Source organism: Chenopodium album, chromosome 7 (genome assembly GCF_948465745.1).
Source record: "Chenopodium album chromosome 7, dcCheAlbu1.1, whole genome shotgun sequence".
Taxonomy (NCBI): Eukaryota; Viridiplantae; Streptophyta; class Magnoliopsida; order Caryophyllales; family Amaranthaceae; genus Chenopodium; species Chenopodium album.
In genome coordinates, this window is record NC_137840.1 from 7,356,342 (window position 1) to 7,377,701 (window position 21,360).

The 21,360-nt window shown below is 36.1% G+C and overlaps 1 protein-coding gene across 5 annotated transcripts; it reads left to right on the forward strand.

Moving 5' to 3' along the window:
* The first annotated feature begins 1,822 nt into the window (after positions 1-1,822).
* Positions 1,823-20,864, forward strand: LOC145638872 (kinesin-like protein KIN-6). 5 transcript variants are annotated; one of them, XM_081689922.1, is made up of 19 exons: positions 1,823-2,452; positions 2,562-2,761; positions 8,901-9,024; positions 9,122-9,216; positions 9,323-9,458; positions 10,080-10,145; positions 10,382-10,444; positions 10,730-10,780; positions 10,961-11,043; positions 11,140-11,257; positions 16,823-16,871; positions 16,973-17,151; positions 17,249-17,806; positions 17,999-18,145; positions 18,536-18,635; positions 18,748-18,839; positions 18,993-19,090; positions 19,240-19,318; positions 20,258-20,864. In XM_081689922.1, the coding sequence occupies exons 1-19, from the start codon at positions 1,988-1,990 to the stop codon at positions 20,354-20,356; spliced, it is 2,802 nt and encodes a 933-aa protein (XP_081546048.1). In that variant the 5' UTR covers positions 1,823-1,987; the 3' UTR covers positions 20,357-20,864. The 5 variants fall into 5 exon arrangements, with proteins under 5 accessions (XP_081546048.1, XP_081546052.1, XP_081546049.1 ...); XM_081689926.1 differs by having other exon boundaries at positions 19,254-19,318; XM_081689923.1 differs by having other exon boundaries at positions 18,542-18,635.
* Positions 20,865-21,360: the final 496 nt, after the last annotated feature.

Genomic DNA, 21,360 nt, shown 5'->3' on the forward strand with positions numbered 1-21,360 from the left:
ATTATTTTCCTTTTGTAATTATATTGTTATTTTTGATGAATTTGTAGTTATTCTTGATTTTTATACTAATTATTGTTTGAGAAAAAGAGTATTTTTTATAGCGTAGTAACTAAATGAATTACTATATAACAAAAATTGCATACTCTCTTTATAAAAAAAAATAAAAATTGCATACTCTCTATACCTCTAAGTGTAAGAGCTCCGAGGGATGCCTTGCCTTGGGCATTCTCAAATGATGGCTTGTACTCTCCACGAAGACTTCTTATATGCTAGTTACGCCGTTACGAGTTGCAATTTTGATCTACTTCACCAAGTTTGGGTTGGAATTTGGGGCCTTGATGTTTCTCCAAAGGGCAAACATCTCCTTTGGCGAGTGTGCATAAAGACGCTCCCTACTAGAGAGTTGATAGAGACTCACCAGTTGCTTGACCAAGATGCTTGTCCTTGGCACGGTCTGGCGAGTGAATCAACAAACCATGCTCTTTTTAAGTGTGGTTGAGTGCAAGATTTGTGGGAGGAAAGTGGTTGTGCATAACTATTGCAACATGGAGAAGATATGGCTGAATTGTTGGCTCAGTGGATGGAGGTAAGCTTAAAGCAAAAAGTAGCTTGGCATGGGTGATTTGTGGCGAAAGGAATTTGAAAATATTTCAAGGCAAATACACTCCAAATGATGTCTTGTTGGCTAGACACTAGAGACTTGTAAAGGAAAACGGTGAGTATAACAAGAAGATTTATGCCACAACCCCAAAGAGATTTAAGTCAAGCAAGAGATGGGTAGCGCCACCAGTTGGAAGGGTAAAAATAAATGCTAATGCAACGTTGAGAGAGGAAGGATGGGTGGGGTGGGAGCGGTGGCCAAAGATCATGAGGGGGAAGTTGTGTTTGATGCAACAAGGAGAACACAAGCCTGCTGGTGGCCTCCGGAAGTAGCTGAAGCAAAGGCCCTCTTGCTTGCTGTGAAACTTGCCAAACAACATGGGTTGGAGGAAGTAGTATTGGAGTCGGACTGCCAGGTTCTTGTGCATCATCCCTCGAAAGCTACCATTTGTCTTTGAGTTGTAATTTTAAGTCTTTTAGTTGGTCTCATTTAAAAAGGGATGATTATTCTATTGCACATCACCTTGCTAAGCTAGTGTCGTTTGGGATTGAACAAGTGCGGGTGAATCATTGCCCTTCAAAGTTCTCTCCCTATGTACTTTCGGATTATCTATACTATATATTAAAAGGCGTTCCTTTTAAAGGAACGGTGCCACGTAGCACTCTTCAACGTATACCCTAAATCTCAAACAAATAAATGCTACATACTTACCATCTCACCCAACTTTTATTAGTGTTTTAAATTTCACATATTTAATATTATATATTCCTTTTAAATTAGAGGTTATTTAATTTATTTTCCACAAGATTAGAAAATAAATACATATGAAGAAAAAAAAAAAAAAAACATCCGAGACAACGCCCAAATCACACACTAGCTATACAATGGTTGAACATAATCATCAAATTAAAGAAGTACAAACTAGCAATGCGGGACATTGCCCGGAACACACACTAGTTTATCCTTAAATTAATGCATTAGCTCGGTTTTCCTTAAAAATAAAATAAAATAAAATAAAATACTGTGTATAACTTTTTGCTTGAAAGTACATTTTTGCCTTAAGGGCCTGTTCTGATTACTGAATTGATTGAAGTTGAACTGAACTAAATATTTTATGAGAAAAGAATATTAAGATGTGAATTGAACTTAGTAGAGCTGAATTGAAATGAAAATAATTTAAATAGAACAGACCCTAGTTATGGTATTTTTCGGGTAGGAGGCATCACGACTCTGGATCAAAGTAGGAAAAAAAAAAAAAAAAAAAAATGTAAACTCAAAAATAGGAGACCAAGTTCAATTGAGTGACGTTAAAGATATCTGAATTCAAATTTTCGTTTCTTCTCCCCTTTCTCATTTCTCAACGATACACCAACTCAAAAAAGCGAGATGCAGAGAAAAATGGAGGAAAGCAGTCCACAACAATGTCCGACCACCGTCACAATCCGCCGGAATCCTCCCCGGAGAGCAAGACCCTCCGCCTCTAAGACCGCCGCAAAATCACCTTCATCTCATTCTCTCTCCTCCAAAAATCTCAACATCCCCAATTTTCCACTCGATGACATCTTATCAATAGATGTTCAACTCTTACAAAACCCTAAAATTCCATCCCCATATCAACCAGATTCCTCAAATTCTCTCAATGTCTTCCTCAGAGTTCGCCCCCTTCCAATTGCTCCTTCTAAACCCTCTAAATCGAAACAACCCATTTCGAAAAAACCCAGTAAGAGTTGCCTTACGATCAATGACGATTCTCACTCTATTACGATTATTCCCCCAATTTGCGATTCTAATAGGTTGAAGTCTGAAGTTTACAACGGATTTTCGCATGTTTTTTCTTCAGATTCTTCTCAGGTTTGTTGTTTGAATTTCCCCTCGTTTTTAGGTTTTTAGGATTTCCTTATGTGATTGATCAATTGATCGCATAATTTTTTAAGTGAATTGTGGTTATATATATGTGTAGGATGAAGTGTATGATAAGCTCATGAGAACTATGGTTGAGGGGTTTCTAAATGGAAAAAGCGGGCTTTTGGCTGCTTTAGGGCCTAGTGGTTCTGGGAAAACTCACACCGTTTTCGGGTCTGTCAACGAACCCGGTTTGGTTCCTCGTGCTCTTCGCCACATTTTCGATGCTGAAGCCAGTAAATCGTCCATGATATCGAGGTGATTATGTTCACATTTTGCTTTTTGAGGTTCAATTAATAGTACTACATATAGTATTTGTGTGAGATGGTAATTCGTTTTTTTCTCGATGTTGCTCTTTAGAAGTCTTTGTTGTGTGATGTTATTAAAGGTAGTTCTGTGCTTTTATGATAATCCCTTTTGTAGGTAACTGATATGGATTCATGTATTAGTGTTATGAAATTGTGGGAAAACGAGTACGATAAGTTTAAATAGAATCATTCTACTTCTCTAGGTACTGTTTTGAATATATTTGCTTGTCAAGTTCTGCGTTGTGTAATGATAATTTGAGAATAGATAGACTATAAAGTGGCTTGGCCTTAAGGTTTTGGGGAATTGCCACATATTATCGGAGTGATTTTGCAATTATGCTAGCTTCGTTGTGGGTCAATTGACCACATTGGTAAATAAAAAAGACCCCAAGTGACAATTTGGTAAAAAAACTTACTCCTTGGTAAAAAAAAGTTAACCAAATGCGACAATTTGGTAAAAAAATATCCGGCGACATTTAGACCAAAAAATCTAATTTTTTCCGACAAACTCTTTAAAAATCCTAATTACAAATTTAATTTGTTTTTGTGTTTTAAATTTATTTTCCCCTTTTAAAATTTTGAATTAATATGTCATCTCCTTTTTATTTTGCTAAATTCCGATACCAATTTATTTGCAACCCTTTCAAAAACACTTCGTTTATAGGTGGTATGAACTTTAAGTGAAAATTGATACTGTTAGAGCTCTCGCAGCGGAAATGTGGCTTCTACTAGATAATATGAAACAGATACCTCACAAAGATAAACAACTATGAAGGAAATAATAAATATAAGAAAAAAACTTTCTTAACAAATATCTCATTGCACTGTTCTGAAACCGAGTAACAATAATCATCCTCGTCATTTGAGACAAAACTAGCTTCTTGTTTTCCATGTTGTTTTCCCCGGAGTTGTCGTTGGTGTTCTTCTTGATTATTACCCTCGTAGGGCAATTAGCTTTAAAATGACCAAGCTCGCCACATTTAAAACATGGCCTTTCCGCAAGAGGTCTAGATTTTGATCTAAACTTTCCTCCCTTGCTTCGCCCTCTTTCATTAGTCCTTCATCTTTTTGCAAACAATCGCTGAGCTTGTTCGTTGTGTTCTCTTCCATTACCAGACATCATTCCGCTTGTAGCAACCTTTCGAAGGTCATCCGCTAAAAGCAATGTCCTAGTTTCATCCATGGTTAGAGTATCACCCACAAGCATCAATGTTTGAACAAGATTTTCATAGGATTTCGGTAATGAAAGCAATAACATGAGTGCTTGGTCTTCCTCATCTACCTTCATGTCAATATCATTCAAGTCTGATATAATCCTATCAAACTTATTAATATACTCCCGGATTGAGGTGCCTTCATCCATCTTGCATGTATACAATTTGGATTTTAAGTAGATCCTATTTGTTAGAGTTTTTGTCATAAAATTAGTCTCTAACTTTGTCCACACTCCAGCGGCTGTTGCTTCTTCATTTACCAAGAATGCAACGTCAATATCCTCATGTCCCCGGGTTTTTGTTCTTTTCCTGCCAATGCCTTATGCAACTTTTGTGATACAAGCAAATTTTTCATTTGCATCCTCCAATAGGAAAAATCATTTTTACCATTGAATTTTTCGATTTCATATTTCCCAACTTTAACCGTTCCACTAGTAGATGCCATTATAATTAATTTTAAAAAATCAAAAATTTTATCACTTAAGATTTTGACGTCGGCTCTGATACCAATTGTTAGAGCTCTCATAGCGGAAATGTGACTTCTACTAGATAATATGAAACCGATACCTCACAAAGATAAACAATATATGGGATAGACAAATAACCACTATGAAGGAAATAATAAACATAAGTAAAAAACTTTCTTAATGCTAAAACTTTTGACGTGAATAAAAATGAATAATTTTTTTTAATCTATTTCTACATTGTGATTCTGCATATTTATGATGAATATAATGCTAATTAACAATGATTCAGATTGTTTCTCCAACAATCACTAATATTGTTTCTTTTAATTAGCAAATTAAAAACTAAACAAAAGGTAATCGTCCCTATTACCCTCCTTATATTTCTCTCCTCCTATTAGTTCCTTAATTTTCTCACAGATACTTAGCATGCTTTTTTTCTTGAAATTGTTATTCCATAAAAAGGTTGATAAAAAAAAAAAAACACGAAAACGAACTAAATTAAGTATTCGTGAGTAATTTGTCGGAAATTTTTGTATTTTTGGGTTAAATGTCGCCTGAGATAATTTTATTTACCAAATTGTCGCGTAGGGTAAACTTTTTTTACCAAATTGTCGCCGGAGTCATTTTTTTACCAAATTGTCGCTAAAGGTCTTTTTTATTTACCAATCTGGTCAATTGACCCTGTTGTGTGTGTTTTTTTTTTTTTTTTTTTTTTTTTTTTTTTTTTTTTTGGGGGGGGGGGGGGGGGTTGGGGGTAGTAAACTATTAAAATTAATACTACCTATAATTTACCTAACAAAGAAAAAGGATGACTACCTTCTGTTTACTTTCTCTACTATTAATTAGATATCAAATAAAATTGTATGAGGCTTAACTCTCCCTCAGTTAAGTCGCTTGGTGTAGGCGTCGTTCGAAGTGCGCCTATACGTTAAACATGTGTGAATATGCTTGACACTCATAGAAAGTGAGAATTGATATATACGATTAGGGACAACCATAGGCAACAACGATTGACCTGTGAAGGTTATATCTCATTCATAATCCTTGGAATTACTAACTCCATATGGTTCGGAACCACAAAAGGAGGATCGGGGATGATGGTACGAAGTGAGTCCTGGAGTCACATTCGCTCGTATTGGCCTCTACTCGATTCTTTTAGTGAAAAGTGATTCCTGCGATCTCTAAGGCATGCAAATAAAGATTCAATTTAATCCAAACTATTATTATGCTAAATTGGTTGAATATTAATGCAACATATAATTCTAAAATATTTGTGATCACTTAATTAAATAACAAGATTAAGAAGGAACCTAAACCGGTTGTTCAAATATCTTATTAATCGTGATTTTCAATTACATATTCCCTTTAACATGCAATATGGTGATCATAAAAATATAATAAAATAAACATTAATATGGAAACAATTTAACAATAATAACGTTAGTCAAATGAAATAACAATAACCCTAATCATGATACTAGCAACAAGAATAATAATAAGAGTAATTAAGTGATTAATTACCCTTTTCAAAAAAAAAAAGTGATTAATTACCCACTTTACACATTTCCTTGAATTGCTACATCATGAATAAATTGTTGGTAACTTCAATAAAAATATAAATCAAATGGAAATAAAATTAAATAAAAAGTAGAGTTGATTTGGTCCAAACCATCAGTCAATTGTACCTTTCACACCTTGGTTTAAGGACTGAACCTCGGGTGTTGTATGGACTCTTTGGAGTGCTTAAGGGAAGTATGGTGGAAGATTAAGGAAGGCTAGAAATTAGGTTTAAGCAAGAGAGAGAAGAGAAAAGGTTTTGATGTATAAGAGAGGAAGAGAAAATGATTTGGTGTAGGGAGAAAGAGAATGAATTTTGGTGCCCCAAACTACAGAAATGAGAGGGTATTTATAGAGGAAACGAATAGGGGAATGCACGGAACCATAGAAGAGATACGAGCCGCGGAAAAACCCTAATTGGGCACCGTGACACGGTGCTGTCCACTCTGGCACGCTACAGCACACTGCACCGTGTCACGGTGCTGTCCACTCTGGCACGCTACAGCACACTGCACCGTGTCACGGTGTACAATTCTGCCAAAAAATGTGTCCAAATTCATTTTAGCGCGTGAGAAAAACGCGGAAAAGACACGGGAAAGCACTGTGACACGGTGAAGAGTACCGTGTCACGGTACAAGGCACCGTGACACGTCAGCTTGTACCGTGACGCGGTGTTTAAGGTGTTGCGCGGTAATTCCAGTTTTTACGCGTTTTTAAAACTATGATTACTTTTGAACCGTAACTTGGAATAAAGCATATAATATATCGTTGGAAAACCTATCAAGTCTACTTTCCAACCCACTTGGAATAAGATCAAAATCTTTTGTAGATTTTAAGATATGGCCATTTTTAGTGAAAGGGTGTTAGTTTTGGGCCGAGTTTAGTGTTTTGCTCACATCTTCTTCATTTTAAATTGGAATTGGGCTTATGATATACCGTTGGAAAGCTTATTTCAAGTTCAAGGGCTATCCAACCAAATAATATTTGGATCAAAATTATATAGCCACGTTTAGGCTTCGCTCGAATTGCGCCTACGTTAAGCATGTTGTGAATATGTTTGACACTCATAAGAAGTGAGAATTGACATACGATTAGGGACAAGGAAAGTAGGGAGCCGCCAACAAGTTTTTAAAGAACTTGTAAACCGTTCACGGATCATTTAAGGCAACCACAATTAAGGGACAACGAAGGCAACAACGATTGACCCGTGAAGGTAATACCCCATTCATAATCTATGAGATTACTAACTCCATATGGTTTGGAACCACGAAAGGAGGATCAGGGATGATGGTAGGAAGTGAGTCATGGAGTCACATTTGGCCGTAATGTCCTCTACTCGATTCTTATTGTGAAAAGTGATTTCTGCGATCTCTAAGGCATACAAACAAAATATTTAATTCGCTCCAATCTATTATTATGCTAAATTGGTTGAATATTAATGCAACATATAATTCTAAAATATTAGTGATCACTTGATTAAACAATAAGATTAAAAAAGAACCTAAACCGGTCATCCAAATTATCTTATTAGGCGTGATTTTCAATTACATATTCCCTTTAAACATGCAATACGGTGATCATAACAACAATAGAATAAACAATAATATTGGAAGCAATTTAACAATAATAACGTTAGTCAAATCGAATATAAATACACCTAATCATGATACTAGCAATATTAAAATAAAATAAGAGTAATTAAATTAATTAATTACTCACATTCCGCGCGTTTCTTTAAATTGCTACATCATGAATAAATTGTTAGTAACTTCAATAAAAAAATATAAATCAAATACAAATTAAATTAAATAAATGTAGATTTGATTTGGTCCAAACCCTCAGTCAATTATACCTTTCACGCCTTGGTTTAAGTATAGTATTTCGGGTATTGTATGGATTCCTTGGAGTGCTTAAGGGAAAAATAATGGAAGAATAAGGAGGCTAGTGTTTAGGCTAAAGAGGGAGAAAGAATGATTTGATGATCAAGCTTGTTGAAGGCGGTGAAAGGTTGTTCATCATCGGGTTTGGTTTTTGGGAGGCATTTTTAGGTGTCTACACCACGAAATCAGATTAGCTCGGTTTTGTGATGTGAACACGAAAAGAAGAAAATAAGTAATGGTTTGGGAAAATGGGCTAAGAATTAGGTTAGTTTATGAAATGTATTGGGACTGAATATGGATTTAAGTACTCCAAGATCAAATACTCAACCCGACTAATAATGGCGGTGAAAGATTGTTCATCATCGGATTTAGTTTTGGGGAGACATTTTTAGGTGTCTACACTTGGGTAGGCTAATTGATGCTTTCATGCCGTGTTTTTTCCAGTTTATTTATAACCAGAATTCCACCTTACTTACAGGAAGAAATTGGAAATAATGATTTTAATTGTTTTCTACTATTACGGAGTAATAAAATAGCGAAACTTTTTTTCTAGACTTTTATTCCATTATTGATGTGATTACTCAATTAAGTTTTTAGATATGAATATCATAAGCTTTAGGATAAGGGGACTGACTGATCTTCTTGAAACCTTTTTTTTTTTTGGTTGCAATATGTAAGTATCTTGGTCCAGTCACAAAATCCTAGCTTTGCTCTTATTACTATGTACATTTTCTATTGGTTAGGCTAATATTTCAGTTATATTATGATGATGTAGAACCTTAACTATATGGTGACAGCTGGAAATCTCATTTGTTGATTTTGTTTAATTTTTGCATCATTTGTAAGTATTTCTGTCACTTATCATGGAAGCAATCTGGAGGATAAAATTTTCAGGATCTTTTCAGTTATCTTGTGTCATTATGAATAGATAGAGGAGGGCTTATTGGTTTTTTTCCTGTGGTTCTATGCAGGTCATTTTATTTATCCATTTTTGAAATTTATTCTGAGAAAGGAAAGGGTGAAAAGTTGTCAGATTTGTCTCCAGATGGATCTGATATCTACTTGCAACAATCTGCTGTTAAAGGCCTTAAAGAGGTAAATTGTCTGTTTTAGTAATCCATTCACGCGGTGCTGAATTATATGACTGTTTTGTCTTCTTTGATGCATTTAAATGGTTTATGTACTTAAACAGGTTTTAATCAAAGACGTTGCACAAGCAGAATATCTATTAAACCATGCAAAATCAAAACGTGTCACTGCAATGACAAACTCTAACAGTCAATCCAGGTTGGTGAAAATTACGTCACTAGTTTTGGGAATTGTTTGGCTAGCCTTGGCTTTGGAGTTCTTGTACCCATCTCTGTTGCTCATATGTATGTTCACTATATTGTAGCCGCTCACAATGCATAATTAACATTCGCTGTACTGTTGATGAGACTGTGGGGAGGAGTGAATCTATGCCTAATGAAGCTGTATTGACTTTTGTTGATCTTGCTGGTGCTGAAAGAGAGAAGAAAACTGGAAATAAGGTGAGCTACTGTATTTTGGAACACATTATAAAAACTATAAATGACAAGAGAATATTGTCTTGTTTATTTGCTCAAAACGTTATTGCCAAAGCAGTAATTTTTTGTGTGTGCCTTGATGAATTACTTTACACTGAATATTATTCAACGTGACTTGTATCTTTGTTGTAATAGTGATTTCTTATTTTGTTGTGTATGCCTGATGTTAGAGTACTGTGCTGATGTTTCTTTGTATGCAAGATCCTTGTTTCTTGACTACTATTATTGAGTTGACAACAACAAATCATAATAAATATATATTGACCTAAGATATAAGCCAAGCGAAAGTCATGACAAGGCTAGAATTATTTTATTTTGTACTTCGGCATATGTGTCAAAGTGTATTTTGGCCTTTGGCATAGAAATGCCTACCAAATTTTTATAGTTTATGTTGAAGTGGGTCTTGGATTCTCTGGTAGAGACTAAAAAACAGGAGTGCATACATACTATATCAATGTAAGTTGCAAAAGTCTTTATTTATGATAAAAAAAAAACTGTTGTAACAAAACTGTAAAGATGCTTTATGCAATAATGCTCATTAATGTGGTTAATTTTGTGTTGATAGTGTACTCTATCCTTTTGCAGGGTGGAAGGCTACTTGAAAGTAATTTTATCAACAACACATCAATGGTATTTGGGCTGTGCCTTCGAGTATGTTGTCTGAACTTTTTGCTTGCATTCTTTGTGGTTTCTTACTTTCTTTAATATTCCACATATCTTCCCCTGCACATTGACCAATTATTAACAAATTAACACTTAAGCTACTAGTAGCCTTTGTTATCTTTATCTGTATATCTGCAAGAAGATTCTATTGAAGTATTGCATTTATTCTGTGGGTATTGTCATTCTTATGCTTGGTGATTTTGCACTTCTATCATGTTTGCTAGTCATTATTGGAGCATCAGAAGAATCCCAAGAAACCTATGCAGAAACACTTCCAGAGCTCATTGGTAACTCTCATTTTTACAACCTTTTGCTTTATTATAGTTGCACACTTTTTTTTTTTGATAATATATAGTTACACACTTTTAAATCAGCTTTAACTGTATATTTCTGCTTTTATAAAGTCAGTATCTAGATATTCACAAATCATCAGTTTGTGAATGATAAATGAGAATTATCTCCAGGAAAGGACAGTATTCAAATTGTTTGTACTCCGTATATTTTTGTTCTAGACTCTCTGTGTTCTATGTGACTATGTGATAGAATACTAACTTTTCTTTGTTTTTTAAAAGCTGACTAGGTATTTACGAGATTATATGGAAGGCCGGAAGCGTATGGCTTTGGTATGTCATCTCAATGTCCAATGTCTATATTCATGCTCTCCTTTATCCCTTGAGAGTTTGTTAAAAAAAAAGGCTGATTGCGAATCAAAAACGTTAAATTGAATTGTTACAGTCTAATACCAGATCAACAGCTATACTACTTGATTCAAGTAACATTTGGCTGATCTTGATTATTTCCAGATTTTGACAGTACGACCCGGGGAAGAAGATTACTTTGATACATCCTTTCTCCTTAGACAGGCTTCACCATATATGCAAATTAAGTAAGCATTAATAATTTTATTTGCACTTAATGCATCATTACATGGTATTTTTAATTTATGGTCTAAATCTCTCTCTCTCCCTATTATTCTCTTAAGGTTCTGTGACGTGGAAGAAACTTCATATTTACCCCGCAATAAGAAGCGCCATCAGACTATTGGCAATGAGCAGAAGAAAAGAACAAAGTTGACTAGGACTGAATCTGCTGTTTGCAGGGTATGGAAATTTGTTCTGAATGTTGGTTGTGCTTATATCTGTATGCTTTACATATTGCTAAATGTGGAGAGCCTTTTGTGAATTGTTTCTATTTATCAATTCATTATATTCTCCAAAACAAAGAATAAATGTGTGCTCATGAACTTAGTCACAAGGCAAAAGAACTGCTGAATTATGGGTGCATCTTTAAGTTGACTTCTGCCTTGTTTAAATTAGTAAGTGAAAATACAGTATTCACAAGTTAGTCAAAATAAATATTGTGTAGTCTAAAAGTGGATGGACGACTAAACTAGTTCTGGTAAATCAAAATTCACACATGTAATAAGGAGGTATTTAATAAGGAATAATCAAGTCAAGGTCAATCCTTGATTTGATCCTTGATTTAATCACTGATGATACTTGCTCATTATATTCAATATTCCCCTTAATACTCTCCTTGATTCTAGTTATTTACTTGTAAATAATATTCTCAATTATCTTCCCTTAATTCTCTCCTTAATGTTAGGCTGTATATCCTTTATTACTTTTATTGTAACCGTATTTCTTAGGGTTGTAATTGTATATAAGCTTGGTTTGTCTTTAATGAAAATACACAATTCTTCTTCAATTCTCTATATGGTATCAGACTTTTTGATCCAATTTTCAACCCTTTTCTATCTTCTCTTACTTTCCCACATCATTCTCATGGCAAACCCCACTCCTTCCTGCCAAATCCCAAATGGTGATGACCCAACTAAGCCTTTTACCTTCGTTAATATCACCAATACCATCAAACTTACTCCCACTAATTATCTCTCATGGAAAATGCAAGTGGAGGCCATTCTTATTGGTCATGATTTATTCAAATATGTTGATGGATCTCTTCCAAAACCTCTGCCCACCCTTACCACTGACAATGTTGAAAGTCCTAACCCAGCATACTTATTCTGGATTAGGCAAGACAAGTTGTTGTTTGGTGCTCTTGTGGGTACTCTGTCTCAATCTCTTATTCCACTTGTCTCTCAAGCAAAGACTACCAAGGATATATGGGATATCCTAGCACGAACTTATGCAAAGCCTAGTCGAGGACACATCAAACAATTGAAGGATCAATTCAATCGTATATCCAAGGGAAATCGGACCATCACTGAATATATGCAGACCATCAAGGCGTGTGCGGACCAACTTGCTGCTCTAGGAAAACCAGTTGAACATGAGGATCTCATCGATCGTGTACTCCTTGGCCTTGTTACTCCATACAATCCAATCATTGAATCTGTCAATGGTAGGAATACTCCAATTTCCTTTGAAGAATTGCATGAGAAGCTGATCAATCGTGAACTCACAATTCAGCAAAGTCAACAAGACTCCTCTCTCCTTGCAACAGCCTTTGCTGCCACCACTCGTCCACAAAACCGCAATGCTACCAGGTCTACTGGTCAAGGTATCCTTCCTACTCCGTCTAGCAATATTGCTAACAAACAATCTCGCCCTTTTCTAGGCAAATGTCAATGGTGCAGAGAGCAAGGTCATGTTGTCACACAATGCCCTCAATTTACACAGAGGTTCCCCAATGCTACCCCGCCTCGTCAAACATACAATTCAAAGACCTCATCTGATGGTGCAAAGTCAAATGTGCCACAAGCTCATGCTGTTACTTTACCAAGCTCTTCTGGCTCAACAACTTGGCTCCTTGATAGTGGGGCTTCGCACCATGTCACTTCTGATCTACAAAACTTATCTCTTCATGCTCCTTATGATGGTACCGAGGAGTTGATCATTGGTGATGGTACAGGTTTATACATTTCTCACATTGGCTCCCTTACTTTTTCTCACTCATCTTCTCCTCTAAAGTTAAATAATGTTCTATGTGTCCCCTCCATGTCACGAAATATCATCTCAATTTCTCAATTTTGTGCTGATAATAATGCCTTCATTGAATTCTTACCCAACTCTTTTCATGTGAAGGATCTCAAAACGGGGGCATCTCTCTTCCGGGGTCCGGTTAAATCGGGAGTCTATGAAATTCAACCTAGCCTACCTCAAGTTCACGCAAGCACACTCAATAACTCTTTGGATTGGCATCACAAATTGGGACATCCATCTCTTAAAGTTTTTAAACAACTCATCTCCACAAATAAATTAAATGTCTCTAGTATCTCTACTTTAGATTGTAATTCTTGTGCTTGCAATAAAAGTCATCAACTTCCATTTTCTATTTCCTCCATCTCATCTACTGCTCCCCTACAATATATTTACACTGATCTTTGGACATCCCCCCTCTACTCCCATGATGGATATAAATATTATCTAATTTTTGTAGATCATTATACAAAGTACATATGGTTTTATCCTCTAAGGCTCAAATCGGATACTAGGGAAGTCTTTATCCGATACAAAGCTCTAGTAGAAATTTTTTTCCAACTTCCTCTTATCACCTTATACTCTGATAATGGTGGTGAATACGAGGCTCTTAAAGAATACTTATCCATTGATGGGATATCACGCCTCACAACACCCCCTCATACTCCTCAACATAATGGTTATTCGGAAAGAAGACACCGACACATTGTTGAAACATGTCTTTCTCTTCTTACTCATGCTTCCATGCCATTAGAATATTGGACAAATGCGTGCTCAACAGCGGTTTATTTGATAAATCGTCTTCCGACACCAACTCTAAATAATGCCTCTCCTTATCTCAAACTCTTTGGAAAAATGCCAAATTACCACAAATTACGTAGTTTCGGGTGTCTATGTTATCCTTGGTTAAAACCATATACTAAGCACAAGCTAGAGCCAAAATCTACTCCGTGTATATTTGTGGGGTACTCTTCCACTCAAAGTGCATATTATTGTTTAGATCCTAAAACTCATAAGATCTATACCTCAAGGCATGTTCACTTTGTTGAAAATAAATTCCCTTATTCTGATCTTTTTACACCAAACTACTCTCTAACTAGTATTATTGAGGAGTGGTGTCCTATAAATATTCCTTTACCTACTGAAACTTTTCCCTTACAAACCAACACGTTGACTACTCCACCCACCTCTTCTATGAATCAATCAAATGATTTCCAAATAAATACAACACCTACACCTTCCGCTGCATCAACTCCAACATCATTCCTCCTTCCTACCCCACCTACAACTTCTGAAACTCAACATTCCCCACCTATCCCTCCACCTCCACCTCCTCCTTCTCATACCATGACTACTAGGCTTCAAAATAATATTAGAAAGCCTATCAACAAACTCAATCTTCTAGCCACTGTGACAGATAATGATTCAAAACACGTTACAGAAACTGAACCCAAAACCATTGCCCAAGCTCTTAAAAGTCCTGTTTGGAGGAAGGCTATGGATGAGGAGTTCAATTCTCTCATTCGAAACAAAACCTGGAATCTTGTACCACCTTCTACATCACAAAATGTGATTGGGTACAAATGGGTGTTTCGTATTAAACGGCATCCTGATGGTACCATCAAACAATACAAGGCCCGTCTCGTGGCAAGAGGTTTTCATCAACGACCGGGTTTAGATTATAATGAGACCTTTAGTCCTGTCGTCAAACCTGCCACAGTTCGTCTTATTCTATCTCTTGCTACTAGTCAAGGTTGGTCTTTGCACCAACTTGACATTAACAATGCCTTTTCGCAGGGGACTCTTACAGACGAGGTTTACACCATCCAACCACCGGGTTACAATGATGCAACTAATCCGAATTACGTGTGTAAGTTAAACAAGGCATTGTATGGACTCAAACAAGCCCCAAGGGCGTGGTACAAGGAGCTCCGTCAATTTTTACTTGATTTCGGGTTCAAGAACACAATTTCCGACTCATCATTATTTACTCTACATCTAAATGGATCAATTATTTATTTGTTGGTCTATGTAGATGATATAATTGTTACTAGCAATACACCACAATTTCAGATTTCATCTCACAAATATCACAACGGTTTTCCCTCAAGGATTTGGGAGAGTTATCTTATTTTTTGGGAGTTGAATTTCTACCACACCCTGATGGTTTGTTCTTGAGCTAAAAGAAATACATTCATGATATATTATGCAAGGCTAAAATGGATGATGTCAAACCACTTGCTACTCCTCTTGCAACTCATCCTCCATTGATGTTAGAAGGCAAGCCTTTACAAGATCCCACTAAATATCGTACTCTTGTTGGCAGTCTACAATATCTTAGTCTCACTCGACCGGATGTCGCTTTCTCGGTAAATAAATTAGCTCAATATATGCAACGCCCAACTGAAGATCATTGGCAAGCATTAAAACGGCTCCTCCGATACCTAAGTGGGACGACTAATATGGGGCTGATTATTCATAAAAATTCTCCATCTACTCTTCATGCTTTCTCGGATGCCGATTGGGCACGTGATAAGGATGATTATATATCAACTACAGCATACATTGTGTATCTTGGCAGAAATCCTATATCATGGACATCAAGAAAGCAAAAGACTCGAGCTCGCTCTTCAACGGAAGCAGAATATCGAGCTGTGGCTAGTGCAACTGCTGAAATTCTATGGATTCGTAATCTATTTCAGGAGCTAGGATTAACACTTCCAACTACTCCTATCTATTGTGACAATGTTGGTGCTACCTATGTTAGTGCTAACCCGGTATTCCATTCAAAAATGAAGCACCTCGGGCTAGACTACCATTTTGTTCGTGAAAATGTACAATCAGGCAAACTCCGAGTGTCCTACATATCTACTAATGATCAATTGGCAGATGCTCTAACAAAACCACTGCCACGCACAACTTATACTTCTATGGTTCGCAAAATCGGTCTTTCCACTTGGCCGACCATTTTGAGGGGGCATAATAAGGAATAATCAAGTCAAGGTCAATCCTTGATTTGATCCTTGATTTAATCACTGATGATACTTGCTCATTATATTCAATATTCCCCTTAATACTCTCCTTGGTTCTAGTTATTTACTTGTAAATAATATTCTCAATTATCTTCCCTTAATTCTCTCCTTAATGTTAGGCTGTATATCCTTTATTACTTTTATTGTAACCGTAATTCTTAGGGTTGTAATTGTATATAAGCTTGGTTTGTCTTTAATGAAAATACACAATTCTTCTTCAATTCTCTATAGTATTCTGCCTGAAGGTTATCTTTGAACCTATAGATGTCCTTATTTACGTTTGATACTGCTATTATTGCTGTTTATTATTGTCACTACTTCTTTGATCATACAGAACAATGATTGAAGTCTTTATGTTTCTCATTTGAGTCATATAAGTCATTTGTTCAATTTAAGCATCTTTTAGACTATAAATATGTGTAAAATCATCGTCGTCCATCGCCATCATCATTATTCTTTACTCGTTTATCGTGGTTGTCCAGCTTCAAATCTTGACTTCAGATTTTCTTGATTCAAAATCCTGTAGCACGAAATTATTTGACAGATGAAGACGTGCATTAACTCAACTTTCTGATTGCATTGCTCAATATGTACTCTTGATGCTTGATGTCTTGGTCTATATCACCATAGGTTTATCTTGATTGAACATAATCTTGCCTTACTTTTTAATGTCTTTTTAACCCTTTTGTAGAATGATGCCCAGACGACTCATAGAGATTTAGAGGACTCCCCCAAAGAAGGTCAGTGAGAATGCATGCTCCCATTATCCCATATTTGATATTTTATTGAGCTCTCTCTCTCTCTGCATTGTTCTGCACTGAAGCCACTCTATCAATTTCAGAACTTAAAACTTTAGACAACTCTTATGGAAACAAAAGAAGTCCTTTACAAAGAGTGGAAGAGAAATTACTTCCCAAGGTTGACTCTGCTAATTCAAACATATATAGGCAGTACTATGTCATGCAAGGATTTGCCAAGGCTCTGTGGTCTGTGTTGAAGCAGTATAAGGAGAGAGTCAAGGTTAAGATGCTTACTTTAACACTTTTTATTAGTAGTTTGCTTGTAATGCTTTCATGTGTCCTTAACCCCTCTTGCATTTGTATTTAATTGTAAACAGACCATGGAAAAAGATATTGATATTCTGAAAGAGAATCTCAGGATCGGAGATGCTAAATATCTCGCGATTGAAAAAGAACTGCTCGATCTAAAGTCTCAATGTTCATATCAAAATCAAGGCCCTGGTGTGGCTAGTTATTCTATTGGAGGCCCTAATTTGGAATCCAGATTCAGTGAGGAAGAATTGTCAGATCCTGTAAAAGTAGTTTCTGCAGACATAAAAGGGCTTGCAGAGCTTGCAAATCTTGAATGCAAGGAAATTACAATCTTGCATACATCAGGGGAAAAATGTACTACTGTCCATGACTATGAACTAGAGGGGGTGACAATGCCAGAAGAAAAACATGAGTACTCTAATTCTGAATGCAAATCTAAGAATTTATCCTGGGAAAAAGATGTACATTTTGAAGGTGAAGTTGGTGACCCTTTATCACCAGAAGCAGGGTGTCAGTGTACTGATTTTGAGGGAAGACCACCTGGAAATTCTAATCAGGATAAGGAAATTCGGTCTGGATCAATAAAAGAAAGCCAAGGGTCTGGATCCATTAATGTTTCAAAGGTTTGGACTTGTTTTGCAATTGATTCTGGTTGTAGGTGTTTTGTTTCCCCTTTTCTTTCGACAGCCCTCCTCTCTTTGTTTTACAGATTTCAGGATACAGTACTAATCATTCTTTTAATTTAGAAAATAATATAGCAATAGGTGAGTTTATCCACATCAGTTGGTAATTAGCTATGATTTTGTCTTGTCTAGATTTACATTGGAGATTTGCCTTCATGGACAAAAGGTTATCTTTCAGTTGATGAGAGTATTAATCCTGATGTCATCTTGACAAGGCCCTCTTACAAAGCTAACTTGTCTTCTCCCGATCTAAAAATGTCTTTGCCACAAAGTTATCAGGTATGTGCTAGGAATTAGCATGGTTTCTGACCAGATTACAGCTCTAAATATGGCAGAAATTAGGGAAGAATAATGATGATTATATTGATAATAGGTGACTTACACTAATAGAAGGATAATTCCACTTTCGAGAGGTGGATTCTCTCCTAATATGAGCTTTCGAGAGGCTCACTCTCTCCCAATAACATAACCTCAACAATATTCAACATGATGATTATTCCTCCTAATGAGGCCTATTTATAGAAAAACTCTCATAACAAACTCTAACTTATTCCCCAAGCTAATATTGATTCCTTGCAGTATGTATCTAATGGTCAATATTTGACGCTCCAATTTGTATTACTTCAATGATCTCAATCAGCTGTTTGGTGTTTTCCCGTTTTGCTTAAGGTACAGAATTCACTGATGGAATGTGAAATATCCCATGACACGAGCATAAGTGATCATCACGAGAAGGATCAAAGGAAGGAATGTGATAAAAAATCAACAGGTGTGGTTACTTCTCTAATGTATCAATATATTGCTGCTTTTGTAATAATTGTAGAATGAGCTGCAACCCTTGTTCAAATAAATAATTGTAAATATCTGTTTAATTTCTTCAGATGCTGCTGCTTGTCTGTCGAGGTCACATGTCTTGGATCTGATAGATCAAGGTGAAAGTTGTGGCTGTGACACAAAAATTGAGAAGGATAAGGTAAACAATGCTTCTTTTTGTAAAAACCTGGAATAATACTTGCCAATCAATCAAAAGCCTTAATCCCATAAGTGGAGTAGATCTGGAATAATACTTGTGCATTCTGTAAAAGATACCATATGTCATTTAGTCATTGTTCCTCTTCTTTTGTAGGAAAATGTGGCAAGTGTTCCGGGCAGCAATTTTAACTCTGAGCTGGAAACGAAGGAAGCTTCTCATTCAAAATCTTCAAAAGCTGTAAGGCCTAAAAGGTAAACAACTTGAGATATTTCATCATTATTTCGCCTTCATGTAAACATTATTTGATATTTCATTTGTTCCTTTCCCATCTTGTTTGCCAATATCGCTCTTTCTTTTTTTTTTTTTTTTTACCTTCTTGGTGATGATATGTGATCATTAGGCGTCTTATGCCAGCTTCATCATTATTGTTGAGGGATGCTAGCAGCGTAGATGTTACAGATGAGATTGAAAAGCTCAAGGTAATATTTTTTTTCTCGTTAAATAATTTTCTGAATCGCACACTGAAATGCTTAGAGTAGGAATAGGATGTCTCATTGTGGCTTGTAATGCTGTCTTGCATCTTGTAATTATTTTCATTGCAAATTCCATGAGATACTTGTTGCAAATTTATGTGGCTTGTGGCCTCAGCTCCTTACCTTAGTGCTCAGAGATGTTCGATGAGTTAAAGATTCATCATAATCAACAGAAAATACTAAAAGCCCAACGATGTTTACAATTTCAAACATAATAGATGCCCTGTGAGTCAACATAAAGTCATGTCAATGTCTGAGATTTCAAGAAGTCATGTCCTCTCTGTCAGAAAGCTTGTCCGGTTGCCTTAAACCATATATGATGATTTACTTGGAGAATATATGCTAGGTTGTTGTTTATGAAAGCTTTTGTATGGTAGTCTCAGATAATTCTGTTCCGATATTCTCGTGAGTTGTGCTCCGTTTACATTGTTTTTGGATATCAGTAGTAAATGGAAGGGGAGGGGAGAGGGGAGGGGAGAGAGGAGGGAAGAGGGGAGGGGAGGGGAGAGGGGAGGGAAGTAGAAGGGAAGGAATCTTTCTGAATCTTTTCAAATTTAGAATTGGGGTTTTGGATTGTCCACAGAAGAAGGATGATGCATCCCTCCATTTCCCTTCCGTTCTCTTTCTCCATTCCATTTTCAAATTACTCATCTAAACACTGTATTAGTCTCTATTTAACCTGCCATATTGCATTGTTAGTCAAGGTTTTGACTTCAAATAAGTTCTTTGTGCTTGTGCTCCCATGCTCCTTGAGTCCTTGAACAGTTGAGTTTCCATAATGCTACCAATTTCCCGGTCTTCTTGAAATTTTTTAAAAGTAGAGTTGTAAGGTGGGTGAGATGAAATTTTTTAAAAGTAGAGTTATAAGTATGGCTGCCTTTGCAGGGAGGTAGAGGTGGACGAAAGCTGGTTGAAGATGACCATAAAAGAACCACGGGTAGTGCCTCTCTTATGCGATTGCTGAAGAATCATCTACCTCGATAGCCAATTAGCCATTGCTCAATCTCTTAGAGATGTTGGGTAAGCTTGTAAAGATTGAGCTATCATTTTTTTTTTTTTTTAATTGTGCTCCATAGTGGATATGGAAGTGTTTATTAAAGATAGTCCACATCACATGTAACCCTGCAAATAACTTGTATATACATATATCATCGTATACTTGTCTAATGCAAGAACTGTTATACTAATTTTTAACTTGTAATAGAGGACTAGTAGATTAATTTTGTTGTCAATTTCTTTAGGCATAAATGTTCAAATTATCAGATTGTAAAGCCAATATACGAAATACATAATATCGTTTTCGTAATACTCCATATCTGGTTGATCAGTGTTTGGAAAGCAAAAGTGGAAACTTAATGTTACAAGTTTATGGGAGAGCGAGATATAATGTTATGAGTTTGCTGTAATTCTGTTATGTTTGGCATAAGTTAAGTTAATTGTTACAAGCCGGAAAACAATATCACAATGAAATACGGAGTAGTATTATGGTTGTGACTCTTGTGAGCATGTTGGACTAGGAAGTGTTCTCTTCACCCTAGGGCTTGTGAGGATTGAGGAAAATGTGGTGTAAGGCCCTGTGCACTACACCTTACAAAAATAATGCGTGTATTCAGGAAAAATAAGTTTAATAAAATTAATTTCATTTTAGTAAAATCAATAATTTTAAAGAAGTGATATAATAGAAATTTAGTAAAAATAATTTCAGTTCAGCAAAAATAAGGTGAAGAGAACGGGGCCTAAAAAATTGTTAGAGTTAGAGTAGACTTTAACCTAATTACGTGGAATGGGTTAATTTGTATAGTTCCCTATACTATGAGGATTAAGGCTGAGCAAAACTACCCGAAAAACCGAAAACCCGTTCCGTTACCGTTCCGAAAATTAGGGTACCCGATCCGATAACCATAACGGTTCGGGTACCCGTTCCGATAATTTGTTATCGGGTATGGTTTTTGGGTATCATTTTAAAATTAACGGTTACCCGTTCCGTT